Source organism: Bos grunniens, chromosome 16 (genome assembly GCF_055505025.1).
Source record: "Bos grunniens cultivar Pamir isolate PY7600 chromosome 16, Bosgru_T2T1.0, whole genome shotgun sequence".
NCBI classification, from domain to species: Eukaryota; Metazoa; Chordata; class Mammalia; order Artiodactyla; family Bovidae; genus Bos; species Bos grunniens.
In genome coordinates this window covers 76868850-76895762 of record NC_141180.1, presented here as the reverse complement: position 1 = coordinate 76895762, position 26913 = coordinate 76868850, and the positions used below count along the sequence as shown (strand labels likewise).

Sequence of the window (26913 nt, the reverse complement as noted above, 5' to 3'; positions counted from 1 at the left end):
GCTAAGTCGCTTCAGTCACGTCCGACTCTGTGCAACCCCATAGACAGCAGCCCACCCGGCTTCTCTGTCCCAAGGATTATCCCGGCAAGAATACTGGAGTGGGTTGCCATTTCCTTCTCCATCTGGGTGGGTATATCTCTGCCTTAATGCATTAGATTACAGATGCACTGGAAGTGGACAGAAAATTAAGGGAGGGAAATAAAAAGGTTGGTATCTGAAATCCCAACACCTGCTCCAGTAACTGTCAGATAAATATTTACCTTTACACGTTGGAAGTTTAGGGGACCATCCAAAGTGATAGCACTGAACTGAATCTACTCCACTCATAATACGGCCTTGACTGCAGGGGAATTTCAGCACATCTCCAACTTTATATGTTTCTTTCCTGGGATAAACATTTCAGTATGTATCCATTTCAGGAGTACTGCTTTCTCTTTCTATCAAAAAAGATAAATAATTGAGTGAGAATATTTAACCATTGCAAAATAAATATTATTTGTGTCATATAAAATGAGGTGCTGGGTACTGCATACACAGAGGACACACATTAATGCACATTAATGCTCTTCCTTGAAAAACATTACATGTTAGGTTTTATACCCCCTCTGCACTCATCTGGGATTTTGAGAAATATTAAGGTATTGAGCAGCAACATATATGCCTGATAATTTATTTGTAAAGTCAACTTGTTAATACTGGATCTGATTTTATCACTGACATTTACAAAATATAATGCTACTATTTGGTCTCAAAATGTATAACTATTCTCGCAGAATAAAAAAAAAAGGACACAATTTTAAAATTGAATACAAATGAAAAAATGGTATTATAAAAAATATAACTGGAAAACTAGAACACACAAGAGAGACATTTCTCTTGTATTTGAGTTACAGGTACATTAAAAATCACTTCAATTTATCCTCAAGTGTAGTAATCAAACAAAAACATGAAACAAAATGAGTAAACAAGTTCAAGGTCACATAGGCATATTCTAGGTGTCTTGATTATGTATATGACAACACAAACATTTAATCTTATTGTATGTATAAATGATATTAACTATTAATATATGTTTAATTATTCTGATTCACTTTAAAAATGTGTAAACTTATCATTGAAAATATGTAAAATCTATGAAATTTGTGACATTGCTGTGTGTGGATTAGTCGCTCAGTTGTGTCTGACCCTATGTGACCGCATGGAGTATAGCTGGCCAGGATCCTCTGTCCTTGGAATTCTCAGGCAAGAATACTGAAGGGAGTAATTCATTCCTTTCTCTAGGGGATCTTCCTAATCCAGGGATCAAACCCAGGTCTCCTGCACTGCAGGCAGTTTCTTTACATCTGAGCCCCCACAGATTGCTACATATTATAGAAAAATTGCATTATTCTTATTTGAATCTTCCTATTTCTCAATATGCATCACTATGAACAAAAAGCATCACTATGAACAAAGCTAGTGGAGGTGATGGAATTCCAGTTGAATCCTGAAAGATGATGCTGTGAAAATGCTGCATTCAATATGTCAGCAAATTTGGAAAACTCAGCAGTGGCCACAGGACTGGAAAAGGTCAGTTTTCATTCCAATCCCAAAGAAAGGCAATGCCAAAGAATAATCAAACTACCGCACAATTACACTCATCTCACACGCTAGTAAAGTAATACTCAAAATTCTCCAAGCCAGGCTTCAGCAATATGTGAACCGCAAACTTCCTGATGTTCAAGCTAGTTTTAGAAAAGGCAGAGGAACCAGAGATCAAATTGCCAACATCCGCTGGATCATGGAAAAAGCAAGAGAGTTCCAGAAAAACATCTATTTCTGCTTTATTGACTATGCCAAAGCCTTTGACTGTGTGGATCACAATAAACTGTGGAAAATTCTGTAAGAGATGGGAATACCAGACCACCTGATCTGCCTCTTGAGAAATTTGTATGCAGTCAGGAAGCAACAGTTAGAACTGGACATGGAACCACAGTCTGGTTCCAAATAGGAAAAGGAGTATGTCAAGGCTGTATATTGTCACCCTGTTTATTTAACTTATATGCAGAGTACATCATGAAAAATGCTGGGCTGGAAGAAACACAAGCTGGAATCAAGATTGCCTAGAGAAATATCAATAACCTCAGATATGCAGATGACACCACCCTGATGGAAGAAAGTGAAAAGAAACTAAAAAGCTTCTTGATGAAAGTGAAAGTGGAAAGTGAAAACCTTGGCTTAAATCTCAACATTCAGAAAACGAAGATCATAGCATCTGGTCCCATCACTTCATGGGAAATAGATGGGGAAACAGTGGAAACAGTGTCAGACTTCATTTTTGGGGGCTCCAAAATCACTGCAGATGGTGACTGCAGCCATGAAATTAAAAGATGCTTACTTCTTGGAAGGAAAGTTATGACCAACCTAGATAGCATATTCAAAAGCAGAGACATTACTTTGCCAACAAAAGTTTGTCTAGTCAAGGCTATGGTTTTTCCTGTGGTCATGTATGGATGTGAGAGTTGGACTGTGAATAAGGCTGAGCACCGAAGAATTGATGCTTTTGAACTATGGTGTTGGAGAAGACTCTTGAGAGTCCCTTGGACTGCAAGGACATCGAAGCAGTCCATTCTGAAGGAGATCAGCCCTGGGATTTCTTTGGAAGGAATGATGCTAAAGCTGAAACTCCAGTACTTTGGTCACCTCATGCGAAGAGGTGATTCATTGGAAAAGACTCTGATGCTGGGAGGGATTGGGGGCAGGAGGAAAAGGGGACGACAGAGGATGAGATGGCTGGATATCATCACTGACTCGATGGACATGTGTCTGGGTGAACTCTGGGAGTTGGTGATGGACAGGGAGGCCTGGCGTGCTGCGATTCATGGGGTTGCAAAGAGTTGGACACGACTGAGCAACTGAACTGAACTGATTGCTCAATAATTTATAAACTTCACAATTGGAATTTAAGAATTAGAATCTCACCCAAAAGAAAGACTATCTAATAGTCTTCAAACATTATCACACAATTATATATAAGCTAACTAGTATTAAAAGTAATACTCCCTCCCCCCAAAATCAATAAATTTGTTTCTACTTTTGTTTTAATGTTGAGTTTTATAGCTTAGCTGTGAGGTTACTGTTGATGAGAATCATTGAGATTGCTTTCCTAAAGTTCTATTCCAAACCTCCACATAGTAATACTTCTAATGGTATATGACTTTGTTTACATATTTTGTGCTTAACTTACATAAAATTCCTATTCTATCCTACTGTGTAAAATGGTGCTTTAACAAAAAAAGATCTTGACATTAGGCTGTTTTCTAACTGCTGTCTTCACAAAGAGTGACTGTAAGAATGACATGATCATCTTAAAAGCCTTTCCCTTTACTTAGAATTGTTAGCAGCTCAGTTGTGTCTATCTCTTTGCGATCCCATAGACTGCAGCTCACCAAAATTCCATGGAATTCTTCAGGCAAGAATATTGCAGTAGTTAGCCTTTCCTTTCTCTAGGGGATCTTCCCTACCCAGGGATCCAATCCAGGTCTCCTGCAATGCAGGTAGATGTATTACTGTCAGGTGGCTCAGAAATTTTGAAAGTGAAAGTGTAGTCTCTCAGCCGTGTCTGATTCTTTTTGATCCCATGGACTATAGCCCACCATACTCCTCTGTCTCTGGAATTCTTCAGGCAAGAATACTGCAGTGGGATGCCATTCCCTTCTTCAAGAGATCTTCCTGACCCATTGATCAACCCAAGTGTCCTGCATTGCAGGTGGCTTCTTTACCATCCGATCTTTTCTAAAATAAGCCAATTTCTTCACTGCCTCAGCTGCTGCAAAGGCATGTGTCTCTGCTGACGAATGGTTTCCAGGCTTTCTTTGTATAGACATCTTCCTACATAAACTTGACCCACAGTCCCTCCTAGTTTCTAAGCACCTGGATTCTTTTGTTCTTAAAACACACTTATTGGAACAATATAATAGAAATATTTTTACTTTTTGGTTCATTATTTATTTTAATTCATCTTTTTTTTTTTTTTTTCATACTGGCATGAAAGCTCTTGAAAGGCATACCACTGACCCCCACTGTATCTTTCACAATTTTCTCCTAGCCTACTTCTGGCACATATTAGGTGCTTGCCTACAGCCTTAAAAGTGAAATTACCTGGGTTCTGGACACTGTTGAACAAGCCTGGCCCATTTCTATAACAAGCTCCCCCTGTGTATCTATCTGAAATCTCTGTGCTCAATCTTTTCTGTGCTGCCCAGTGTTCCTTCTCCTCCTTCCCCCATACACCATTCAGTCTCACATGACTTTGTCTCCTTCCTGAAATGAGAACAGGAACCATCAGCATCTACTTCTCTTCAGGATTGTATTTACACACCCATTTTCATTCCTTTTCCTGACAGGAAGTTGCAACGAATCCAGTTGTCACCAAGTCCAGGACTTTCTCAAAATTGCTGGTTCCTCTCTCACCTCCTTCACAGGGAGCCTGTGGTCAATCTTTGCCTGCTTCCCTCTCTGGTTCATCCTCTTCAACGTTCATTACACTCTCATCTTTCCCATTAAAACAATACATAATCCACCGAGCAATATATCCTGAACCTCTTGTTCTCTGCCACAACGAAGCCTTTTGAAAGAGTTATGTCCTCATGCTGTATTGCATTTCTTACTAATAATTTATTTAGCAGGCTGTAAGTAGATTTTTCCCTATTACTCCCAATCTGTCTCTGTGACAATTATTGTTGGCCTCCATGTAGCCAAATCCACCACATTTTAAGTCTTAACCTGACTTATTGACTGAATTAGAAATATTCATTAGTGTAACTATTCTAATGTAATTAGATTACAATTTCCTTGAATAAACTGTATGGTAGACATTATGACAAGAAGCTTACATGAATAATTTAATAACTAAAAAATCTTTTGAAATATTAGAACATTTGTAAATATTAAATCATTGTACAGATTCAGAGGAGTAAACGAACTTCAAATAGGTCGTTGCTCTTAGATATATAGTTAGATAATGGTGGAATTGGATATAGAACCATTTCAGGCTGATTCTACAGGAATTACTGTTAGTCAATTTATTACTCCTTGTTATTATATTATTTTCTTCTGTCCACAACTATGAAACATTCATTCAACATTTTTTCCCCTAAATTATCTGGGTCCTCCTTTATTTTTATCACTTTGCCATCTATTCTTCTTCCGTCAGACACCTCAGTGTTGGAATCTTCAGGACTCAGTCTTGAACACTTTTCTATTTTCATTCTACATTATTTTCCAATCTGATGTCATCATTTACAGAGTGATAATCTCACATGTACATCTCCTGGCTAAACCCATGCATTCAACACTGTAGTTGACATATCCAGTGTTTATGGTCCATGGGCACACAACCACAGTATGTCGGCAGGACAAAGGAAGGATGGCAAAAGAAAGGAGAGTGAGTAGAACTGAATCTGCACCTGGGGTTGGGGAACTGAAGCAGGAACAGTGCTGCATGGGAGAGCAAATGTTTGTGACAGAGGTGAAGCATTGAGGCTGTTGGAGAGTGAAGCAGCTGATCTGTGAGAGTCTGAATGGAATGAGGATCACACAGACAATCCTTGCCACAGCCATACATACCCCAGACAGGGATTCAAGTCCCCTAGAAAGTGCTGTAGCTTGGAGCTGGAACATAGAGATTGGAAAACAATCCCAGGGCAAGGTCTGCTGTTGACTGAAGGGAGATGGTGTGAGGGAACCTGATGGAGAATTGCAGTGGAAAATGCTTATGAAAAAAGCCAGCTAACCTGGAGGCAGGGTGATACAGCTGAGTCACACACAGACAATAGAGCAATCTCTGCAGCCTCTCTCTCTGAACATAGCACCAGACAGCTGAAACAACCCAGGGACAGTGGCTCTATAAGGATCTGATGTGCAAAGCAACACAGAAGGACCCCAGCCAGGGTGATCTTTAAGTCCCTGATGAGATAAACAACAGACAATGACCCCAAGTGGAGGGCCCTGTAAGCACCTAAAGGGGCCAAGCAACAGAGAAGGACCAGCCAAAGAGGCCCTCTGATGGCCAGATGCCAGAAGCTAGGAAAAGACTCTATTAGAGCCATAGCTCCTGCAGCTGAGTCAGTTGGTTTCCCTGCACGCTTGGCACTGCCAGGGTTCCCATAATTCAAGCAGCTGTGTCACCTCCATGCTCAACCCTCACTGGAGAGAGCTGTCAGAAGCTAGAAAAATCCCTAATAGTCACATACCTCCTGTGACAATAGCCACAGCTATGTATCCAGCGTTGCCATGTTTCCCATTATCCAAGCTCCTGTGTCAAACCTTAGCTCAATCCCCACAAGGACAGAGCAACCAGAGGCTACAAAAAACCCTAAGGGCCTCATATTTCCTGCTGTCCTAGCCAGTGGCTCCCCTTAGTACCTGGTACTGACAGGGCTCCTGCAATCCAAGCAACTGCACCACCTCCACATTCAGTCCTCCCTGGGGCACACCCAAGTCCTTCAGGGGTGCCTCAGGAGCAAACTCCTGTGGACGACTCACATGCAAAGGTGGAGATAAAACCACATGTGAAATCCAGGGGCAGGCGGCTAAGGAAGAGAACCAAAACATCCCCACCAGTGGTACAAGCTGAAGATTGAATCCACATGATCAAGGAGGCAGACTTTGTATTTATGGAATATATAAATGATTATTAGAGTTCCTGAAAAGAAAAAAAAAAAAAAACACTAGCACTGGCAGATGTGGACATCAGAACAAGAACATGCGAGAGTAAGACCAGATTAGAGTCTGAGCTGCCCCCACAATAGGTCCAGAGATGAGCCCAGAACCGGAGGGCATCCTAGGAGGGTGAGGTGGACTGTGACTCACACTGAGGAAAAGGATGCTGACAGCTGACCCAAGAAAAATATCTATTATTCTTATATTTTAACTTATTCAGTAGTTGTTACTTGATTTTTACCTTTTTCCCCCCTCTCTGTTATTCTAGTTGTTGATTTTAATGCTACTATTAAAACTATTTATGCTTTTGAGGAAGTTTTTAAATCACACTTTTAATTCCCTTTAAATACTTAGTCTACATTGGTTTTTGTTGTTTTATGGACTTTTTCCTGTTTTTAATTTTCGAAGTTTTTTAAAAAAATATTAGTATTTTCCACATATATTCTTTTGTTTGCTTTTCTTATTCTTTTCTTGTTGTAAGTTATTCTTTAATATATATAAACTTATTTATCTACCTCTATTGAAATTTTCTTTTCTAGCCTTTCTTTTTTTTTCCTTTTCTCACTATGTTTATTAATCTGTTTTGCTTTAGTTGCTTTATTCCCCAGTTGTCACATGGCTTTGGTTTAGTTTTCCAGTTTATGGTTTTAGTCAGTTTTGTTAATAACTAGTTCATATAATTTTTGCTTTCATTTGCTCACTGGATCAATCTCTTCTACTTTCTTCTTCTTTTTTTTCTTTCTTTTACACTGTTTTTTTTTTTTTTTTTTTTTTTTTCCTGTGTGTGCATGCATGTGTATGTATCCAATTATTTTTGTAAGTACTTGCCTTATTTTGTATTTGCCATTTGTCTGGGGTTTGCATTTTGTTTCTTGTTTTAGTGTGCTTGTTTTAATCCCCGTTAATGCTGTTACAAACCACCTGTGGTATCTCACTTCCCTGGCCAGAGATCAGGCCCAGAGCCTTTGAAGTGGGAGTGCTGCCAAGACTCTAGACTGCCATAAAACTCCTGACCCCAGGGAGTATTTATTAGTGAGAACTCCCATAAAGGCTCCCACCTGTATACACCTGGCATCACCCAACTGCCAGCAGCACCCAGTGTAGGATGCCTCACCCAAAAAACAAAGAAAATAAAAACACAAACCCAGTCATCAGCAAAAAAGATTGCCACTTCATAAAGTCCTGCCCATTAGAGGGGGAAAAAAAAAAACCAAAAAAACTTACCTCCTTTCACCAGAGTACAAACAAGAGTCACCCCCAAAAGAAGCCTAAACAAACCAGTGGCACAACCTTACATACCAAGGGCAGAAACCAAAAGGAAGAAGGAATTTGACCTGAAAGCCTGAGAAAAGGAGACATCAAATGCAATAATGAGAGGAAAAAAAAAAAAAAAAGACAGAAAAGTATTGCTCAAAAGAAGAAACAAACTAGAACCACAAAAGATCAAAAAAAAAAAAAAAAAAAAGAAAGAAGAAAAAAAAAAAGGTGGGGGGGGGTAATAGACAAAATGCCTGAAAAAGAATTCAAAGTAATGATAGGAAAGATGTTTCAAAACCTTGAAAAGAGAATGGATAAAATGGCAGGAAGCAATCAACAAATTAACACAATAACCAAGGATATATAAGAAATAAAGAATAAATCAACAAGTATGAATAACACCATTATGGAAATCAAAAGTTCTCTAGAAAGAAACAATAATAGATTAATTGAAACAAAAAAATGAAACAGTGAGCTGGAAGATTAAATGGTGGAAGTAGTTACTAATGAGCAGAATAAAGGAAAAAGAATGAAAAGAATTGAGGAGAGCTTTGGAGACCTCTGGGACAGTATTTAACTCACCAACATTTGAGTTATAATGGTCCTAGAGGAAGAAGAGAAAAAGAAAGTCACTGAGAACATTTTTTAATATATTATAGTTGAAAACTTTTCCAGCATGGGAAAGGAAATAGTCAATCAAGTTCAAGAAGCACAGAGAGTCCAATACAGGATAAACCCAAGGAGAAACACGTCGAGACACATACCAATCAACAGAGATTAAACACAAAGAAAGAATATTAAAAGCAGTAAGGGAAAAGCAACAAGTAACACACAAGGGAAAAGCCATTCAATTAACAGCTGATCTTTCAGCAGAAACTCTGCAGGCCGGAAAGGAGTGGCAGGATATATTTAAAGTACTGAAAGAGAAAAATCTACAAGCAAGATTACTCTACCTGGCAAGGATTCTATTCAACATTGATGGAAAAGTTAAAATCTTTACAGACAAGCAGAAGTTATGAGAATTTAGCACCACCACACCAGCTTTACAACAAATATTAAAGAGACTTATAAACATAAGACAAAGGAAAGACCTACAAGAAACACAAAATAATTAAGAAAATGCTAATTGGAACATATAGGATAATATTATAATAGGAAAATGCTAATACTGTAAATAATTACTTTAAATGTAAATGGATTAAACTCTCCAACCAAAGATACAGATTAGGTGAATGGATACAAAAACAAGACCCATATATATGCTGTCTACACAAGACCCACTTCAGACTTAGAGAAACATACAGACCAAAATTAAAAGGATGGAAAAATATATTCCATGAACATGGAAATCAAAAGGAAGTTGAAGTGGCAATTCTCATTTCTGACAAAACAGATTTAAAATAAAGAATATTATATGAAATAAAGAAGGGACATTATATAATGATCAAGAGATCAATCCAAGAAGAAGACATAATTCTATACATTTATGCACCCAACACAGAACCATCTCAATGCATAAGGCAATAACTAACACACATAAAAGGGGAAACTGACAGCAATAAAATAATGGTAAGGGATGTTAACACACAATAGTTGTAAGGGGTGTTAACAATGGACAGATCATCAAAACAGAAAATTAATAAGGAAACATGAACCATAAATGAAACATTAGACCAAACGGACCTAATTGATATCTTCAGAACTTTGCACCCAAATGCATAAGAATACACCTTCTTCTCAAGTATGCATGGAACATTTTCCAGGATAGACCATATCTTGGGTCACAAATCAAACTTCAGTACATTTTAAAAAATTGAAATCATATGAAGCATCTTTTCTGACCACAATACTATGAGAATAGATATCAAATAGATGGGAAATGGTAAAAACACAAACACTTGGAGATTAAACAATATGCTTTTACATAACAGACTGGTTCCTGAATGAATCAAAAGGGAAATCAAAAAATTCTTGAAGCAAATGACAATGAAAACACAACAACTCAAAATCTATGGGATGCAGCAAAACAGTTCTAAAAGGGAAGTTTATAGGAAGAAACAAGGAAAACATCAAAGAGAAAACCTAATTTACACCCAAAGCAACTCGATAAAGAAGGGCAAAAAACAAATCCAAAGTTAGTAGAAGGAAAGAAATCCTAAAGATCAGAGCAGAAATAAATGAAAAAGAAAGGAAGGAACAATAGTAAAGACTAATAAAACTAAAAGCTGCTTCTTTGAGAAGATAAACAAAATTGACAAACGATTAGGCAAACACATCAAGAAAAAATGGGAGAAGAATCAAATCAACAATATTAAGAATGAGAAATGAGAGGTTACAACAGAAATACAGGAATACAAATGATCATAAGAAGGTATTATGAACAACTATATGCCAATAAAATGGACAACCTGAAAGAAATGGATATATTCTGAGAAAAGTTCAATCTTCCAAGACTGAACCAGGAAGAAATAGAAATTATGAACAAGCCAATTACATGCACTGAAATTGAAAATGTGATTTAAAAAAGCTCTCAAAAAGTTAAAGCACAGGGCCTGATGGTTTCACAGGTGAGTTCTCTCAAACATTTAGAGAAGAGCTAATAATATTCCTATAAAGCTCTTTCAAAAAAACTGCAGAGGAATGAGCACTACCAAACTCATTCTACAAGACCATCATCACCCTTATACCAAAACCAGACAAAGACAACACAAGAAGAAAACTACAGGCCAATATCACTGATGAAAATAGATGGAAAAATCCTCAACAGAACACTATAAAACAGAATTCAAAAATACATTAAAAAGATAGTACACCATGATATGGAGAAGGCACTGGCCCCCACTCCAATACTCTTGCTTGGAAAATCCCATGGATGGAGGAGCCTGGTGGGCTTCAGTCCATGGGGTCGCTAAGAGTTGGACACGACTGAGTCACTTTCACTTTTCACTTTCATGCATTGGAGAAGGACATGGCAACCCACTTCAGTGTTCTTGCCTGGAGAACCCCAGGGATGAGGGAGCCTGGTGGGCTGCCATCCAAGGGGTCCAATAGAGTCAGACACGACTGAAGTGACTTAGCAGCAGCACAGGACACCATGATGGCAACCATCAACTTGCGTTTATCCCAGGGATGCAAGCATTCTTCAGTATACACAAATCCATCAGTGTGATATACAATATTAAAAAATTGCAAGATAAATTCATATAGTAATCAAAATAAATACAGAAAAAGTTTCTGAAAAATTTCAACACCCATTTATGACAAATATTCTTCAAAAAATGAACAAAGAGGGAAACTATCTCAACATATTAAAGGCCATATATGAGAAACCCAGAGCAGACATTATTCTCGATGGTGAAAAACTGAAAGCATACCCTCTAGGATCAGGAAAAGACAAGGGAGCCCACTGTCACCACTGTTAGTCAGCATTGTTTGGAAGCCTTAGCTACAGCAGAGGAGAAAAAGAAATAAAAGGAATCCAGATTGGAAAAGAAGAAGCAAAACTCTCATTGTTTGCACACAGATGATACTACACCTAGAAAACCCAAAAGATACTATCAGAAAATTACAAGAGGTAATCAGTGAATTTAGCAAAGTGACAAGATACAAAATGAATACACAAAAATCACTTGAATCCCTATGTACTAACAATGAAACATCAGAAAGAGAAATTAAGGTATCAATCCTATTTACCATTGCAACAAAAAGAATAAAATGCCTAGGAATAAACCTACTTAAGGAGAAATAAGAGCTGTATACAAAAAAGTATAAGACGCTGAGGAAAGAAATCAAAGACAACATAAACAGATGGAGAGTTATTCCATTATCTGGGGTTGGAAGAATCAACATTGTGAAAATGACTATGCTACCAAATATAATCTACAGATTCAATGTCATCTGTATCAAATTACCAATGGTGTTTTTCACAGAACTAGAACAAAAAGTCCCACAATTCATAGGGAAACATAAAAGACCTGAATAGCCAAAGCAATCTTGAGAAAGAAAAATAGAGCTAGAGGAATCAACCTTCCTGACTTTGAACTGACTACAAAGCTATAGTCATCCAGACAGTATGGTACTGGCAGAAAAATGGAAATATAGACCAATGGAACAAGACAGAAAGCCCAGAAATAAACCCACACACCTATGGATAGCTAATGTTTGAAAATAAGTAAGAATATACAATGAGGCAAAGAGAGTCTCTTCTATAAGTGCTGCTGGGAAAACTTGACAACTACATGGAAAAAAATGAAATTAGACTACTTCCTAACACCATACAAGAAGATAAACTCAAAATGGATGGAAAACACAGGCAGAACACCTTATGTCATAAATCACGGCAAGATCCTCTATCACCCACCTCCTATAATAGTCGGAAAAAAAAAAAAAAAAGATAATCAAGTGGGACATAATTAAACTTAAAAGCTTATCCAAAGCAAAGGAAATTATTAATAAGGTGAAAAGACAATGCTCAGAATGGGAAAAAATAACAGCAAATGAAACAACTGACAAAGGATTAATTTCCAAAAGATGCAAGCAGCTCATACAAATCAATGCCAAAAAAATAAAAGCAAACAACCCAATCAGAAAGTGGGAAAAAGACCTAAACTGACATATGTCCAAAGACCTACGGTGGCTAGTAAACACATGAATAGATGCTCAACATCACTCGTTATTAGAGAAATGCAAATCAAAACTACAATGAGATATCACTTCATACCAATCAGAATGGCCATCATCAAAAAGTCTACAAACAATAAATGCTGGAGAAGGTGTGGAGAAAGGGCACCCACTTGCATTGTTGGTGGGAATGTAAATTGATACAGCCACTATACAGAACAGTATGGAGAGTACTTACAAAACAAGGAATAAAACCACTGTATGACCCACCAATCCCACTCCTAGGTATACACCCTGAGGAAAACAAGATGGAAAAAGACACATGTACCCCAATGTTTACTGCAGTTCTATTTACAACAGCTACGACGGAAGCAACATAGATGTCCATTGACAGATGAATAGATAAAGAAGCTGTGCTATGTATATACAATGGATTATTACTCAGTCATAAAAAGGAATGCACTTGAGTCAGTCCTAAAGAGGTGGATGAACATAGAGCCTAGTATACAGAGCGAAGTAAGTCTGAAAGAGAAAAGTAAACACCGTATACTAACACATATATATGAAATCTAAAAATATTGTACTGATAAACCTATTTGCACAGCAGCAATAGAGACACAGACACTGAGAACAGACTTATGGACATGGCTGGCAGGGAGGAAGTAGAGGGTGGGATGTATGGAGAGGGTTAGTATTGAGATTTACACTACCATATGTAAAATAGACAGTCAATGGGGATTTGCTGTATGACTCAGGGAACTCAAACCAGAGCTCAGTAACAATCTAGAAGGGTGGGATGGGCAGAGAGCTGGGAGGGATTTTCATGTGAGAGGGGACATGGGTAAATCTGTGGCTGATTCTTGTTGATTTTTGGTAGAACCCAACTGTAAATCCTGTAAATCCTTCAATTAAAAATAAATAAATATAAAATAACCACCCACCCCTGAAATTCCACATGCCAATGGACCCAGGAGGAGGCTCACTCATGCATGCATGAGGTAAAAGGCAGACAGATCTCTGTCTTGACTGTGATGCCTACAGTGGCTCATGAACCATCGCAATTCCCTCTCAGCTGCACTCCAGGAGTCCTGGAAAGCCTATCATAAAAATTCATGTGTGGAGCTAAGTCCTTCTGTGAAACACCAGGTATTGACAAGAGGACCTCTGTCTGCTTCATTCACACACCCTTCCACCCTGTGGCCAGATCCCTGTGGTTACAACTGACTCAGAGGGAAGAGCAACATTTGACAGACCACCAGTGAGCTTGCACAGAAATTTGGCTTAAATCTGTGACCCAGTACAGGAACACAAGATTAAGATTTAGTGCTACTTTGGGGGAAACAAACGACTGGCTGTCAGTACAAATTCTGGTGCACTAATGTATCTAGACAAGACATGAAGCACAGAAATTCTGACAAAACAGGGATGAGAATTGTCAGCAGGTGCCACTATAGAAGATCTGAGATAGCTGCAGAGTCTCTAGCCAGGTTGAAGGAAGTTATTTCTAACCCAAAGGAGACTGGTACTTTAATTAGAAAAACAGCACCACAAAACTTCAAAGAACATGAACCCAAAGTATCATGATACCAACATACTATAAACATCTTCAGTATTGACATCTGAATATTGGAGATCTGTGATTTATCCAAGGAAGAATTTGAAGTACCTATTTTAAATAACTCAGTGTGCTACAGAAAATGCAGTAAGAGAGTTGAACAAAAGCAGGAAAACATTAAACAAATGAACAATAAAAAATGGACAAAAAAACAGTTTAATAAAATGTACAAATCATAAAAAACCCAGAAACTCTGGTGCTGAAGATTCCAAAATGAAATGAAAAAAATCATTAAAGAGTATTATCCACAGAGTGAAAAGAGCAGAAGAATCTGTGAGATAGATGACATATCAGTTATCCTGTCAAAGGACATTAAAATCAAAACAAAAAAAAACATTATAACAAAACAATGAAAAAGAACAAAGAAAGGCTACATGATCTATGCCACATTGTCAATAGAACCAATTTGCAAATTATTGAAGTGCCAGGAGGAGAAAAGGAGATGAGGCAGAAAGCATATTTAAGGAGTAATGTCTGAGAATTTCCCAAATCAAGGATGATATTTGAATATCTAAGTTCAGGAAGCTTACAGGTGACCAAATCAAATCAACTTAAAAAATCCTCTATAACACATATTATAATAAAGTTGCAAAAATCAAAGAAAAAATGAGAAGCCTTCAAGCAGCATGAGGAAAAAACAAACAAGCTAACAAAACAAAAACTTGTAATTTACTACTTCAGTTCAGTTCAGTCACTCAGTAGTGTCTGCTTTGTGACCCCATGAACCACAGCACGCCAGGCCTCCCTGTCCATCACCAACTCCCACAGTTCACTCAAACCCATGTCCATTGAGTCGGTGATGCCACCCAACCATCTCATCCTCTATCGTCCCCTTCTCCTCCTGCCCTCAGTCTTTCACAGCATCAGGGTTTTTTCAAATGAGTCAGCTCTTCGCATCAGGTGGCCAAAGTTTTGAAGTTTAAGTTTCAACATCAGTCCTTCCAATGAACACCCAAGACTGATCTCCTTAAGGATGGAGTGGTTGGATCTCCTTGCAGTCCAAGGGACTCTCAAGAGTCTTCTTCAACACAACAGTTCAAAAGCATCAATTGTTCAGTGCTCAGCTTTCTTTATAGTACAACTCTTACATCCATACATGACCACTGGAAAAACCATAGCCTTGACTAGACAGACTTTTGTTGACAAAGTAATGTGTCTGCTTTTTACTATTCTGTCTAGGTTGGTCATACTTTAATTCTAAGGAGTAAACATATTTTAATATCATGGCTGCAATCACCATCTGCAGTGATCTTGGAGCCCCCCAAAATAAAGTCAGCCACTGTTTCCACTGTTTCCCCATCTATTTGCCATGAAGTGATGGGACCAGATGCCATGATCTTCATTTTCTGAATGTTGAGCTTTAAGCCAACTTTTTCACTCTCCTCTTTCACTTTCATCAGGAGGCTATTTGGTTCTTCTTCACTTTCTGCTGTAAGGGTGGTGGCATCTGCATATCTGAGGTTATTGATATTTCTCCTGACAATCTTGATTCCAGCTTGTGCTTCCTGCAGCCCAGGGTTTCTCATGATGTACTCTGCATATAAGTTAAATAAACAGGGTGACAATATACAACCTTGATGTACTCCTTTCCCTAACTGGAACCAGTCTGTTGCTCCATGTCCAGTTCTAACTGTGCTTCCTGACCTGGAATTTACTAAGGAGCCCTCATTTGGATCTAAGAATATTTCTCAGCAGAAACCTAGTAGGCCAGGAGAAAGTGGGATGATATATTCCAGGTGTTGAAAGACAAAACTGCCAAAAAGAATATTTGAAAACATCATCCAGAAAAGAAAACAATATAAATACTTCACCTGACCAAACAATACTGAGAAAATTGAACACAGCTAGACCTTCCTTGAGGAAGGCATGGCAACCCACTCCAGTATTCTTGCCTGGAGAAGCCCATGGACAGAGAACCTGTCTGGCTGCCGCCCATAGGGTCACAAAGAGTCAGACACAACTGAGGTAACTGAGCAGGCACACAGACCTTCCTTGCTGAAACACTAAAAGGAATTATTCAAGCTAAAGTAGAATAATGTCAATTAATTCCTTGAAAATACATAGTACACTGGTAAATTTAAGTGCATATTCACATTCAGAACACTATAGTACTTTGATATGGAATGTAAAACACTTAACTATTTAAGAGTTAAAGTGCAAGAATATAAAAGTAATTATAAGCAATTATTTTTTAATTAAGGACACACTATAAAAAGAGGCAAATCATGACATCAAAAAGATAAAATGGAGAAGGGAAAAAGGAAGGAGATTTAATATATGGTTGACGTTCATATATTATCAGCATAAAACACACTGCTCTATCTGAAAGATGTTTTACGTAAATCTCTTGGTATATAAAGCAGGAATCCATACTAGATTCACAAATGGTAAAGAGAAGTTTATTAAACGCATACTACTATAACAAAAGTTATAGTAGTATTGTTACACTACTATAACAAAAGTCATGTATTCACAAAGGCAAGCAGTCAGAGGAAAGGAATTAGGGAACTCTAAAACATCCTGTTACAAAAGATAGTATTATCTTATCCTGATCTATCAATAATTACACTTAATATAAAGGAATGCGAGAGTGCATGCTAAGTAGCTACTGTTGTGTCTGACTCATTGAGACTCAATGGACTGTAGCCCACCAGGCTCCTCTGTCCATGGGATTTCCCAGGCAAGAATACTGGAGTGGGTTGCCATTTCCTTCTCCACTGTTTTCTTCTATCTCAATGAAGTTCTTAAGCTATTACTGTGAATTACTTATCAGACAAATCATCCGTATCCATTATTTGGGGACAGTAACTGAAAAACTATTGTGTTTCTCTGTTAAAATTTGAGTCCTTTGATGTTTGTGTCCCTTGAAATCTCAAGTTGCTGTGTTTGCATTTAAAGAAATAGTCACTCCCTCCTCTCTTTTGACTTGGGGAGGGAAGTACACTGTCACCCTGATAGGGATTTTGAGACTTCTTCAGACCTTTTTAAAGAGACACCTGTCCCATCTACTCAATTCCTCCTAGGACAGAATTCTGGAGCTCGTATGCTTCTACCAACACAGCAAAGACAGTCTCTGTGCTGACAGTTTCCTGACTGCTTCCCTGGGGCAGTGCCAAATGCTCACATTCATGTGCTTTCTCACAGTCCCATTGGGACAGGTTAGCTTCTAGATGTACCACAGGCCATCTGCAAAGGTTTAGATGTCACTGTGGGGACCTACACAGGAGGCTGGCCCTGGGGAGGGGGATGTGGATGAGATGAGGGGCCCAGGGGTGAGCAGGACCACAAGCATGTGTCTGCAATGGTTTGGGGCTCCCTGGTGGGGTCTCCACATGGTCAGTAGGACCCACGTCCCTTGAAGAATTCTAGCCCTGGATGCTGTGCTCCTGGCCTCTCCCTAACCCCCAGCCATGCAGGTGACCTCAGTGTCCTGGATAAGGGAAGAGAGAAGTGCGCTGGAAGATGAGGATGCCACTCTTGCTCACACACTCTTATTTTCCCCACAGGTAAAATCCTGTGCTGAGGGGTCTGTCTTGGCACTAAGCAGGGGCACTGCAGGGGCAAAATGAGACTACTGCTCTAACCCTCAGTGATGCATCCAGTCTTGAATCTTCGTGCTCTAGCAGCATGCTGTCATTTCTCTGCTAGACTCCTGGACCCCCACAGAGATTCTCTTATCCACCAATGATGGTCAAAGTCTGTTTTATATCAGGAGAGATAGTGAGACTCCTGTCATCTTTCTGACCTCACTTTGTTTTTACAGGTTTCTTCTTTGTGGATCTTTTCCTATTTTGTTGAGTGATGTCTATCAATAGGTACATTTTTATATACTTATCAAAAAAAGATTGGGAACACGTGTAAACCCATGATAGATTCATGTTGATGTATGGCAAAACCAATACAATATTGTAAAGTAATTAGCCTCTAATTAAAATAAATAAATTTAAATTAAAAAAAGAAGTCTATAGGTACACTCATAGACACTTGTAAAAAATAAAATTAAATAGGTCTTTTGGCAAAACAAGAGGTTGATATAAACTTTTGGAGTGGATAATACAGCTGAGTCTTAGAAAATTATGAACTACTGGGATCTCAGCCCAGTTTACTCACTGACACGGATGCATCTGGGAGGAGGAGACCAGCCACTCTGTGCAGATCATTGTGTTCTGATTATTTTGAAGACTGTAGCCATGATAGCACCAAACCCTTACTGTTTCACCCTGTAAAATTTTTTTTTCGCTACTTGGGGTATATCCATTTTCCAAATTATTGAAAATATATTCTCCTAAGGATCATAAAAATAATATGATAGAAAAAAAAACATAAATTTGTTAAAATAGAACCTTAAAGATTAACCTTATAGAATTTAAATGTGAATGCACAAATATTTAAATATAATATGTAACAATAAAAATAAAAGCTACTACCAACTTTGTTACAAATGAAAATCAACATTCCATATTATTTTTCTTTAATTTATGATTAAAGTATGTGTAAATGATGCAGATATTCTTATAAAGTCTCTATCTCACAGGATTTACATGAAGAGCCTCTAGTAAAGGGAAGATCTATTTGGATGTTTTTTTCATAGAACTCATCCCTTGGCCTTACTTTTGTTACATAACGCTTAACTCTACTCACTTGTATACTTTTATCTCTTCACTCTTTCAAAGACTTATGCATATAAACTTAAATAGGTTTACTTACTGAGGCATGGTTCTTCTGGAGACCATCCTTCTGCTGTGCAAGTCAGGTAATCCGAGGAATATTGTGAAGGAGGCACAAAATACTGATCACAATTATAGAGAAACTGTTGATTTACACGTGCTGGAAAGTATCTTCTGTATGAATGATATAGCCGTCCATGTTTTATTACTGGATAATTACATTGTTTCCCTTGGAATAAAAACAGTAGAAATAATGGTTTGCCTCATTATACAATCAAATTAGAAATTAACATTACCTCTATGAATTACATTCTTGTTCAGTTAATTACACTCACTACATTATGGTTTCTAGGAAAAGAAAAGTTATAGAAAACTCAGATGATTGAAGTATGTAAAGAGGTCCTTGATATTGAAGGTCAAATTATGTCTTGTGAGTCATATCATATAAAATTTGTATGTGGATTCTCTTGGTAGAAAACTATAGAGACTTATTAAATGAATTCTCCTTAAGTGCAGAAGTCCTAACCATGGTTGACTAAATTAGCATCTTAGTCAAGAGATGAAAGTACAGATTTTATCTTGTAGCTCATGTAGAAAGAAAACAGTGTTTTTTTTTCCAATTAACATTCATTACCTTAATTTTCTGTTTATTGGAAAAGTGATATATTTATATATAGAAAACCACAATAATTTTCATGAATCTAATCACACAGGAAAGTAACATTATTGTTTATCACTCAAACTAGATACTAGGCATCTTTTCCCTTGCTTGTCTAATAGGAGAAATAAACAATCAATGATTCTTAATTTCCAAATGGTTAAGATTAATGGAAACCCTTGTATGCTTGTGTCTAATTTTAATTGGAGAATGATGCAATTTTCAGTATTTCTTACAAATATTTTAAATGAGGTATAACATAATTACAATTTATTTTTAATATATTTTGAGTAATTTTCGCATATATGCTTACTAAGTGAATTATAAACTTTGAATCTTTGCATATCTTAATCCCTTTTAGAAAGACTTGTCAATTATACAATCTCATGGCCTATAGTCTGCATCTCTTATCACTAATAGATTTCCCACACTTTTTTGAATTTCTCTACATTTTTTAGTTTGAAATTCTTATTTAGTTTTATTCCTCTTAAGTAACAGTCTAGGTTTCTTCCCACTACTTTTTGGAGATTAGAATAATTTTTCTTCATCCTTGAATTTTACAAATTTCACCATGTATGTCAAGATATGTGTATTTAACAATAATACCATGTTGGGTAAGCTTGAGTGTTTGTATTTGCAGGAGTCAAGTGAAAAGAACTCAACTAACTTTGTTATTACATTGTAGAGAGATTTCAGTCCTGATTATCTGAGTTCAGATCTAGTACAGTTATTCACCTCATTTTGATGCTTCATAGAACATGAATTAGTAAAATAATCCACTGAGACTCACTTTCAAAAGGTACACAAAGAGGGCATAATTAAAAGTAAACATCATTACTATCACTGGCCTGAGCTATTTTCCTCCTCTCTTTTATTTGGTCACATGTGAATCTGTATTTGTCTCTCTAACCAGATCATTTATTGAAGCACATACAGTAGTCCACTATGGTCAGAGTGGCACTGACTTTGTCAAGACTCAGAACAACCTCATTCTCCTCTTACACTTCTGCCAATACAAGTTCTGGTCTCATGAGCAGGCTTGGCTATCCATCATAGTATTGGATCAGATTGATCTCAAAATTGATGAAAAGTATTCACTAAGTTTTAAAAGTGTTTCTAGTCATTCTGTATTTGTGCTGCTTATTCCTATGATCCAGGCCCAGGATCTTATAATTATCACAGCTAAATATCACGTTATTGAGTCCAACCTCACACACGGGCGTCTTTCTGAGTGATGAACCTGTCACTTTCATTACCTCAGTATCATTCCAGGCACATCTCCTCTGCTCCGTTAAACTGGTTGTTGATACAAAACAGCAATGGAGCAGGCCTGAGAACAAAATCCTGCATCTGATAATCAGCTTATTTAATTAAATTATGAATATCTGATAAACTATTTAACTGGCCAATTTCCTCATCTTGTCTACAAGAACTTTACAGTCCCTTGTGGGATAACTTTGCTGTGATATGAATACATTTGAGTTGATCTGCCATTTTCATAGGCTTCCCCTATGGCTCAGTGGGTAAAGAATCCACCTGTAATGCAGAAGACAAGGGAGATGTAGGTTTGATCTCTGGGTCAATCATATTCCCTTGCAGAAGGAAGTGGCAACGCATGCCAGTAATCTTGCCAGGAGAATTCCATGGATAGAGGAGCCTGGAGGACTATAGTCCAAAGGGTCGCAAAGAGTTGGAAATGATTGAGGGACTAGGCACACAGCATCATTTTCATAAATCCATCTTAAACAAGTTTAAATATCTTTAGTATAATTCTTACGTAGATTGAAATCTGTTTAGTACTGCTAACACCTTCATTTTAAAAGAAATTATGCTTCAAAAAATCATATTAGATTTATGCTTATAATTACTGTTAAGGTCATTGACCTGTTTTATAAAGTTACAGTTTTCTTTCATGGAATAACCACTTTGAGTGTGCCAAAATTTTCTGATGTACTGTTAGAAAAAAGTGTATTGTTACTATAGAGGCAGGAAAGAAGTTGAGGAGTAAAGAAAGCATCCCCAGAAAATACTCTGTTCAGTTGACCTGACGTTTTTCTATATGTGATGGTTTTAGGAAAGTCCACAATGCCTTCCACACTCCTCTCTCCAAATATTAGAGTGTAAGTCTTCTCTACTGAGCATGCAGGACTCAGTGACCATTTCTCATGATTACACATGACTGACGGGACAGTGTGACAAACTCATACCTGGTGTGGAGGCTTCCTCCTCCCTGTCTGTGGTCACTGGCCCTGATGAAAGCTAGCTATCTCTCAAGCAACCTTCACAGATGACCACGTGGTCAGGTGCTGAGGTCTCCTCCAAAAGCCAAGACAGTGAGCCAACCTGGAAGCAAAGCCTCCAGCCCAGCTGAGCGTCCAGGTGACAGTGGCCCAGGCCATTACCCAGTTGCCCCCCAAACAGAGTGACACATAACTAGCCAGCGAAGCCCTTTCCTGATTGTTGACCCACAGGAGCTCTAAAAATATGGAGGTGTGTTAAGTCAATGTGTTTTCTGGAAAATTTGTTAATTAGTACTATGAATCTAATAGAATGGCCATCCCAGTTGGTGCTAGTGGTAAATAAGGAACCCCCTGCCCATGTAGGAGACATAGTATAGGCAGATTCAATCCTTGGGTTTGGATGATCCCCTGGAGGTGGGCATGGCAACCCACTCCAGTATTCTTGCCTGGAAAATCCCATGGACAGAGAAGTCTGGTGTGCTACAGTCGATGGGGAGGCAAAGAGTCAGACATGACTGAAGTGACTTAGCATGCAGACACGCAGGCATCTACAACAATAGGTGTTAGGTGATGTGAGTTTTACTTAATGGTTTGAATCTGATATTACAATTATTCTGCATGCTAAAAAATTCATAAGTGCACCCATAAATTATGAAAAAAAAACTCGCTTAAATATTCAAACATTTAGCTTTAAGACCACTTTTGGAAAGAGTTCAGTTGTTAATGAGAAGAAGTGTTGCACTGGAATATCTGGTGAAGATTTGTCAAAGTTTCACATTTCTCTTTCATATTGTGTACTCTTTCTCCTCTTGTTTGGAAATATGCCTGTAGTCTTATTCTAGTTGATTAATAAACCATCACTCATATACCTGAGAATCAGGAGAAACAACTCATGTCTGCCTGCTCCTCAGCAAGAATAATGATGATGCAGCCTTTCTTATAAGTGATCTGGGGCATGAGCTGCTTTTAATTGTAACACTAAGGAATAGACAGGAAGCTTTATTGTGCTGTAAATGTTGTTCACGAGGAAAATTGCCAAATGGACTAAAATAACATGCAACAAATAATGAGATGAATAATGCAGAGTGATGCATATTCTATTCACACCTTGAATTTCACGAGGTATCATAAAACTCATTAGAGTTTTCATTTACAAAACCTTGAAGACAAATGGATTATTAAAGAAAATGAAAGACAAAAACGTCATAATGAAGAACATATAAGTTTTATATTTTGAAGTAAAATATTTGTTTTTAATATGATTTAATTACTTATATTAATACATTTATATAATTAGATTTTTGTTTCTCATTAATTTTTATTGGAGTTGCTTTAAAGGTTAGGTTCTGCTTTACACCAAAATGAATCTGTTATATGAATATATATATCCCCTTTTCTTGGATTTTCTTCCCATTTAGGTCACCAGAGAGCATTGAGTGGAGCTGCCTATGATACACAGTAAGTTCTCACTAGTTATCTATTTTATCCACAACAGCCAGGACATGGAATCAACCTAAATGTCCATCAACAGAAGAATAGATGCAGAAGTAGTACATATATACAATGAAATATTACTCAGCCATAAAAAGCAAGGAAATTGTGCAATTTGCAGAGACATGGATAGACCTAGAGACTGTCATATAGAATGAAGAAAGTCAGAAAGAGAAAAATAAATATTGTATAATATTGCTTATATACGGAATCTAGAAAAATGCTACAGATGAACTTTTTTGAAAAGCAAAAATAGAACTACAGGCATAGAGAATGGATGTATGGATACAAGGGGACCCAAGAGTAGAGGGATGAATTGGGAGATTGAGCCTGACATATATACATTATTGTGTAAAAAATAGATAACTAATGAAAAGAACTTATAAGTTTAAAAATAAAAGTGACTTATGTATAGAAAAGTGACAAGTTTTTTATTTTTATTTTTTTAAGGCTGTCAACATTTACATTTCTCTCTAAAAACAATTCTAAATGTATTGGCACTACACTGGAAATTAAGACTGTATTCCACGTTTTGTAGAAGGAAAATGTATCTGGTACCTAAGCTCGTTTTTGCACTGGGATGACCCAGAGGGATGGTGGGAGGGGGGTTCAGGATGGAGAACACGTGTACGCCCCTGGCAGTTCATGTTGATGTGTGGCAGAACCAATACAATATTGTAAAGTAATTAGCCTCCAATTAAAATAAATAAATTAAAATAAAAAAATAAAAACTAACAATGATGTTGCTGCTGCTGCTGCTGCTGCTAAGTCGCTTCAGTTGTGTCCGACTCTGTGAGACCCCATAGACGGCAGCCCACCAGGCTCCCCAGTCCCTGGGATTCTCCAGGCAAGAACACTGGAGTGGGCTGCCATTTCCTTCTCCAATGCATGAATGTGAAAAGTCAAAGTGAAGTCGCTCAGTCGTGTCCGACCCTTAGCGACCCCATGGACTGCAGACTACCAGGCTCCTCCATCCATGGGATTTTCCAGGCAAGAGTACTGGAGTGGGGTGCCATTGCCTTCTCCGAACAGTGATATTAATGACTTTTAATTGATTTATTAAGCTATAATCACAATACAGTCAACTGAACATATTTAAAATGAGATTCGAACCTGCAAAAATCACCATATGTAAAAGTACAAAAATAACCATAGTTCTTCAGAGCTTTCTCATATTACAAGTAAGACTCTCCTAAAACATTCTGGAATTATAATATACTTTTCTGTGACACATTTTCTATTCACATTTTCATGAGCATATTCACATGACCCCATAAACTACATGGAGTACCTTTTTGCGCTGTGGGACTCAGCTGACATAGAAAAGTATTCATTTTGTTTTCCCCTTTTAGGTGAATATCTGATCATTTTTCCATTAAGGTATTATGGTTATCTCACGGTGCAGACTATTTTAACCAGTTTATTCAATCAAAAATACACACAAAGGAAAGTAGATAGTTATATTTAGGAGGAAGGCTGAGTGTTCACATCTGTTTCAACTTACCCTGTCCATGAGCAGTGTAAAACCACAAGGTGAGAAGGACATTGATTAACAACAACATGTTAGATTTTCCCAATGGTACATTCACACAAATACTCCAGTTGCACTGTTTAGGGTTCAAAAATCTGCTTCATTTGCAGTTACCTAGTGTGACTGAATTTATGCATTACAATGAAGCTAGTTAATAAGTGCCATTTAGTAAATACCAAAGTTCAAAGTTTTGAAATGTCCCTAACTTGTTTCTGTTGGTAGTTTCACAATAAGTTATTGTATTCATCACCTGATATCTATGTGCACAACTTTCTATGGCTAATATGGACTGGCTCCAAAGCCATATATCAGATACTAACTTTCAATAATAAATTTCAAGCGAGTAGGTGAAGTTTTTCCCAGCCATTTGGGTCGTCTGTATTTTCATGGACTTAGGAAAGTGAATAGATTAAAAAAAAATATATATATATATATATATAGTAGATATTAAAAACAATCATATAAATTATAGCACAATCCCTTCATTTACATGCTATTTATGTGTGGGTTTTATGATTATCAATTTTTCCAATTTTGTTAGCATATAATTGACATAAAGCACTGCATAATTTTCAGGTGTATGGCCTAATGATGTCATTTACATATATCCTGAAATGATTACAACAATAAGGTTTGTGAATATCCATCATCTCATATAGATATAAAATTAAAGAAAAAAAGAATTTGTGATGAGAACTCAGGACTTACTGTCCTATTAACTTTTATACTTAAGATACAGCAGAATTAGTCATATTAATCATGTTGTACACTACATCCTTAGTACTAATCTATCTCACAGCAGGAAGTTGGTACCTTTTGACTGGCTTCATCCAGTTCCCCTCTCTCCAGCCCTAGTCTATGGTAACCACAAATGAGATATCTTTTTCAAAGTATTTGTTTGTTCTTTTAAGTACAGTTGGCCTACAACATTGTGTTAATTTGTGTTACACAGTGTAGTGATTCCATGTTTCTGTCCATTTCAAAATAATCACCACAGTAAGTCTAGTTAAAATCTAGCAAGATTTTAAAAATTGCATAATTATTGACTGTATGCTCCACACTGAATATTTCATGTTTATGATTCATCTATTTTGCACCTGGAACTTTATCCCCTTAACCTCTCCCTCACCAGAGGATCTGGAGTGCATCCCCTTAAAAAGACACATACAGAATTGTTCATTGCAGCTTTATTCATAAATGGCAAAAATGCAAATGGTTCCCATGAACATTCAGAAAATGGATAAAACATTTGTAGCATTTTCATGCAACCGATTAATATTCACTAATTTAGAAAACAAAATGAAGTACTGCTATAGACAGCAGTTTGGGATAATCTCACAGCTCTTGTAAATGGAAAAAGTCAAGCACACTCACTAAGTACATATCTTATAATTTCACTGGTAGCCATTTCAAAAGGTGGAAAACCTCATCATGAAGGCAGTGAAAACGAGGTAAGGTGTGGTACAGAATGGGAAGAGACACAAGGAAACCTGATGATGTGCTGGACATTTGCTCAATTTAGTCCTGGGTAATAGTTACACAGGCATACATGTGTGTTAAAAAATTATCAATCAGATTCAGATTAACTTTAGATGTTTAGCTATTTATATGTTTAACTTTGCTTTAAAAAGTTACCATTTTCAGAATAAAATGTAAAGTTAAAAGTTATTGTTTTTCTTCAAAAGTTCATTTCTCATTGAACCCAAAACTTCACTCCAAAAAGAAATAGTGTAGTTATGGAAGATGGAGAGACTTCAAAAGGGATGAAGGAACATTTAGGATGATGAAAATATTCTATATCTTGATTATAGAGTAGTTGTATAGATGTATTGGGTAGGAAATGGAAACCTACTCCACTATTCTTGCCTGGGAAATCTCATGGACAGAGGAGCTTGGCAGGCTACAGTCCATGGGATTGCAAGAGTTGGACACAGCCTGTCAACTAAACCAAGACATAACTATGTATATTTTATGAGACTCATCATATTGCATATTTAGAATAGACAGGTTAAAAGTGTCTTCTCTGTAAAGGTAATGGGAAGTTCCTCAGAGCTCTAGTTGACTAAAAGGAAGGGGAAAATAGAAGGCCTTTAGAATTCTCCAAAGAAGCTAAAAGACCAAGGCAATAATAG

The 26913-nt window shown here is 37.3% G+C and overlaps 1 protein-coding gene and 1 pseudogene across 2 annotated transcripts in view; both read right to left on the bottom strand.

Moving 5' to 3' along the window:
- The window catches only part of LOC147357046 (complement factor H-like), a 251450-nt pseudogene that overhangs the window by 39289 nt on the left and 185248 nt on the right, over positions 1-26913 (bottom strand). The window contains exon 8 of the transcript XR_015142900.1: positions 261-437. The product of XR_015142900.1 is annotated as a complement factor H-like (transcript). The remainder of the gene's footprint in view (positions 1-260; positions 438-26913) is intronic.
- On the bottom strand, positions 18301-24859 carry LOC147357047 (complement factor H-like). The gene is made up of 3 exons (XM_086345593.1): positions 24755-24859; positions 18902-19090; positions 18301-18479 (listed from the first exon to the last, which is right to left on the bottom strand). The coding sequence occupies exons 1-3, from the start codon at positions 24810-24812 to the stop codon at positions 18301-18303; spliced, it is 426 nt and encodes a 141-aa protein (XP_086201719.1). The 5' UTR covers positions 24813-24859.

Bases quoted from the DNA above. Each gene is read 5' to 3' on its own strand.
- LOC147357047 (XM_086345593.1), bottom strand. From the start codon at position 24,812: ATGTTGTTGTTAATCAATGTCCTTCTCACCTTGTGGTTTTACACTGCT. The intron at 19,091-24,754 runs GTAAGTTGAAAC...TTTTATTCCAAG, and splicing joins TTACACTGCTCATGGACAGG to GGAAACAATGTAATTATCCA. The intron at 18,480-18,901 runs GTAAGTAAACCT...TATGATCCTTAG, and splicing joins TCCAGAAGAACCATGCCTCA to GAGAATATATTTTCAATAAT.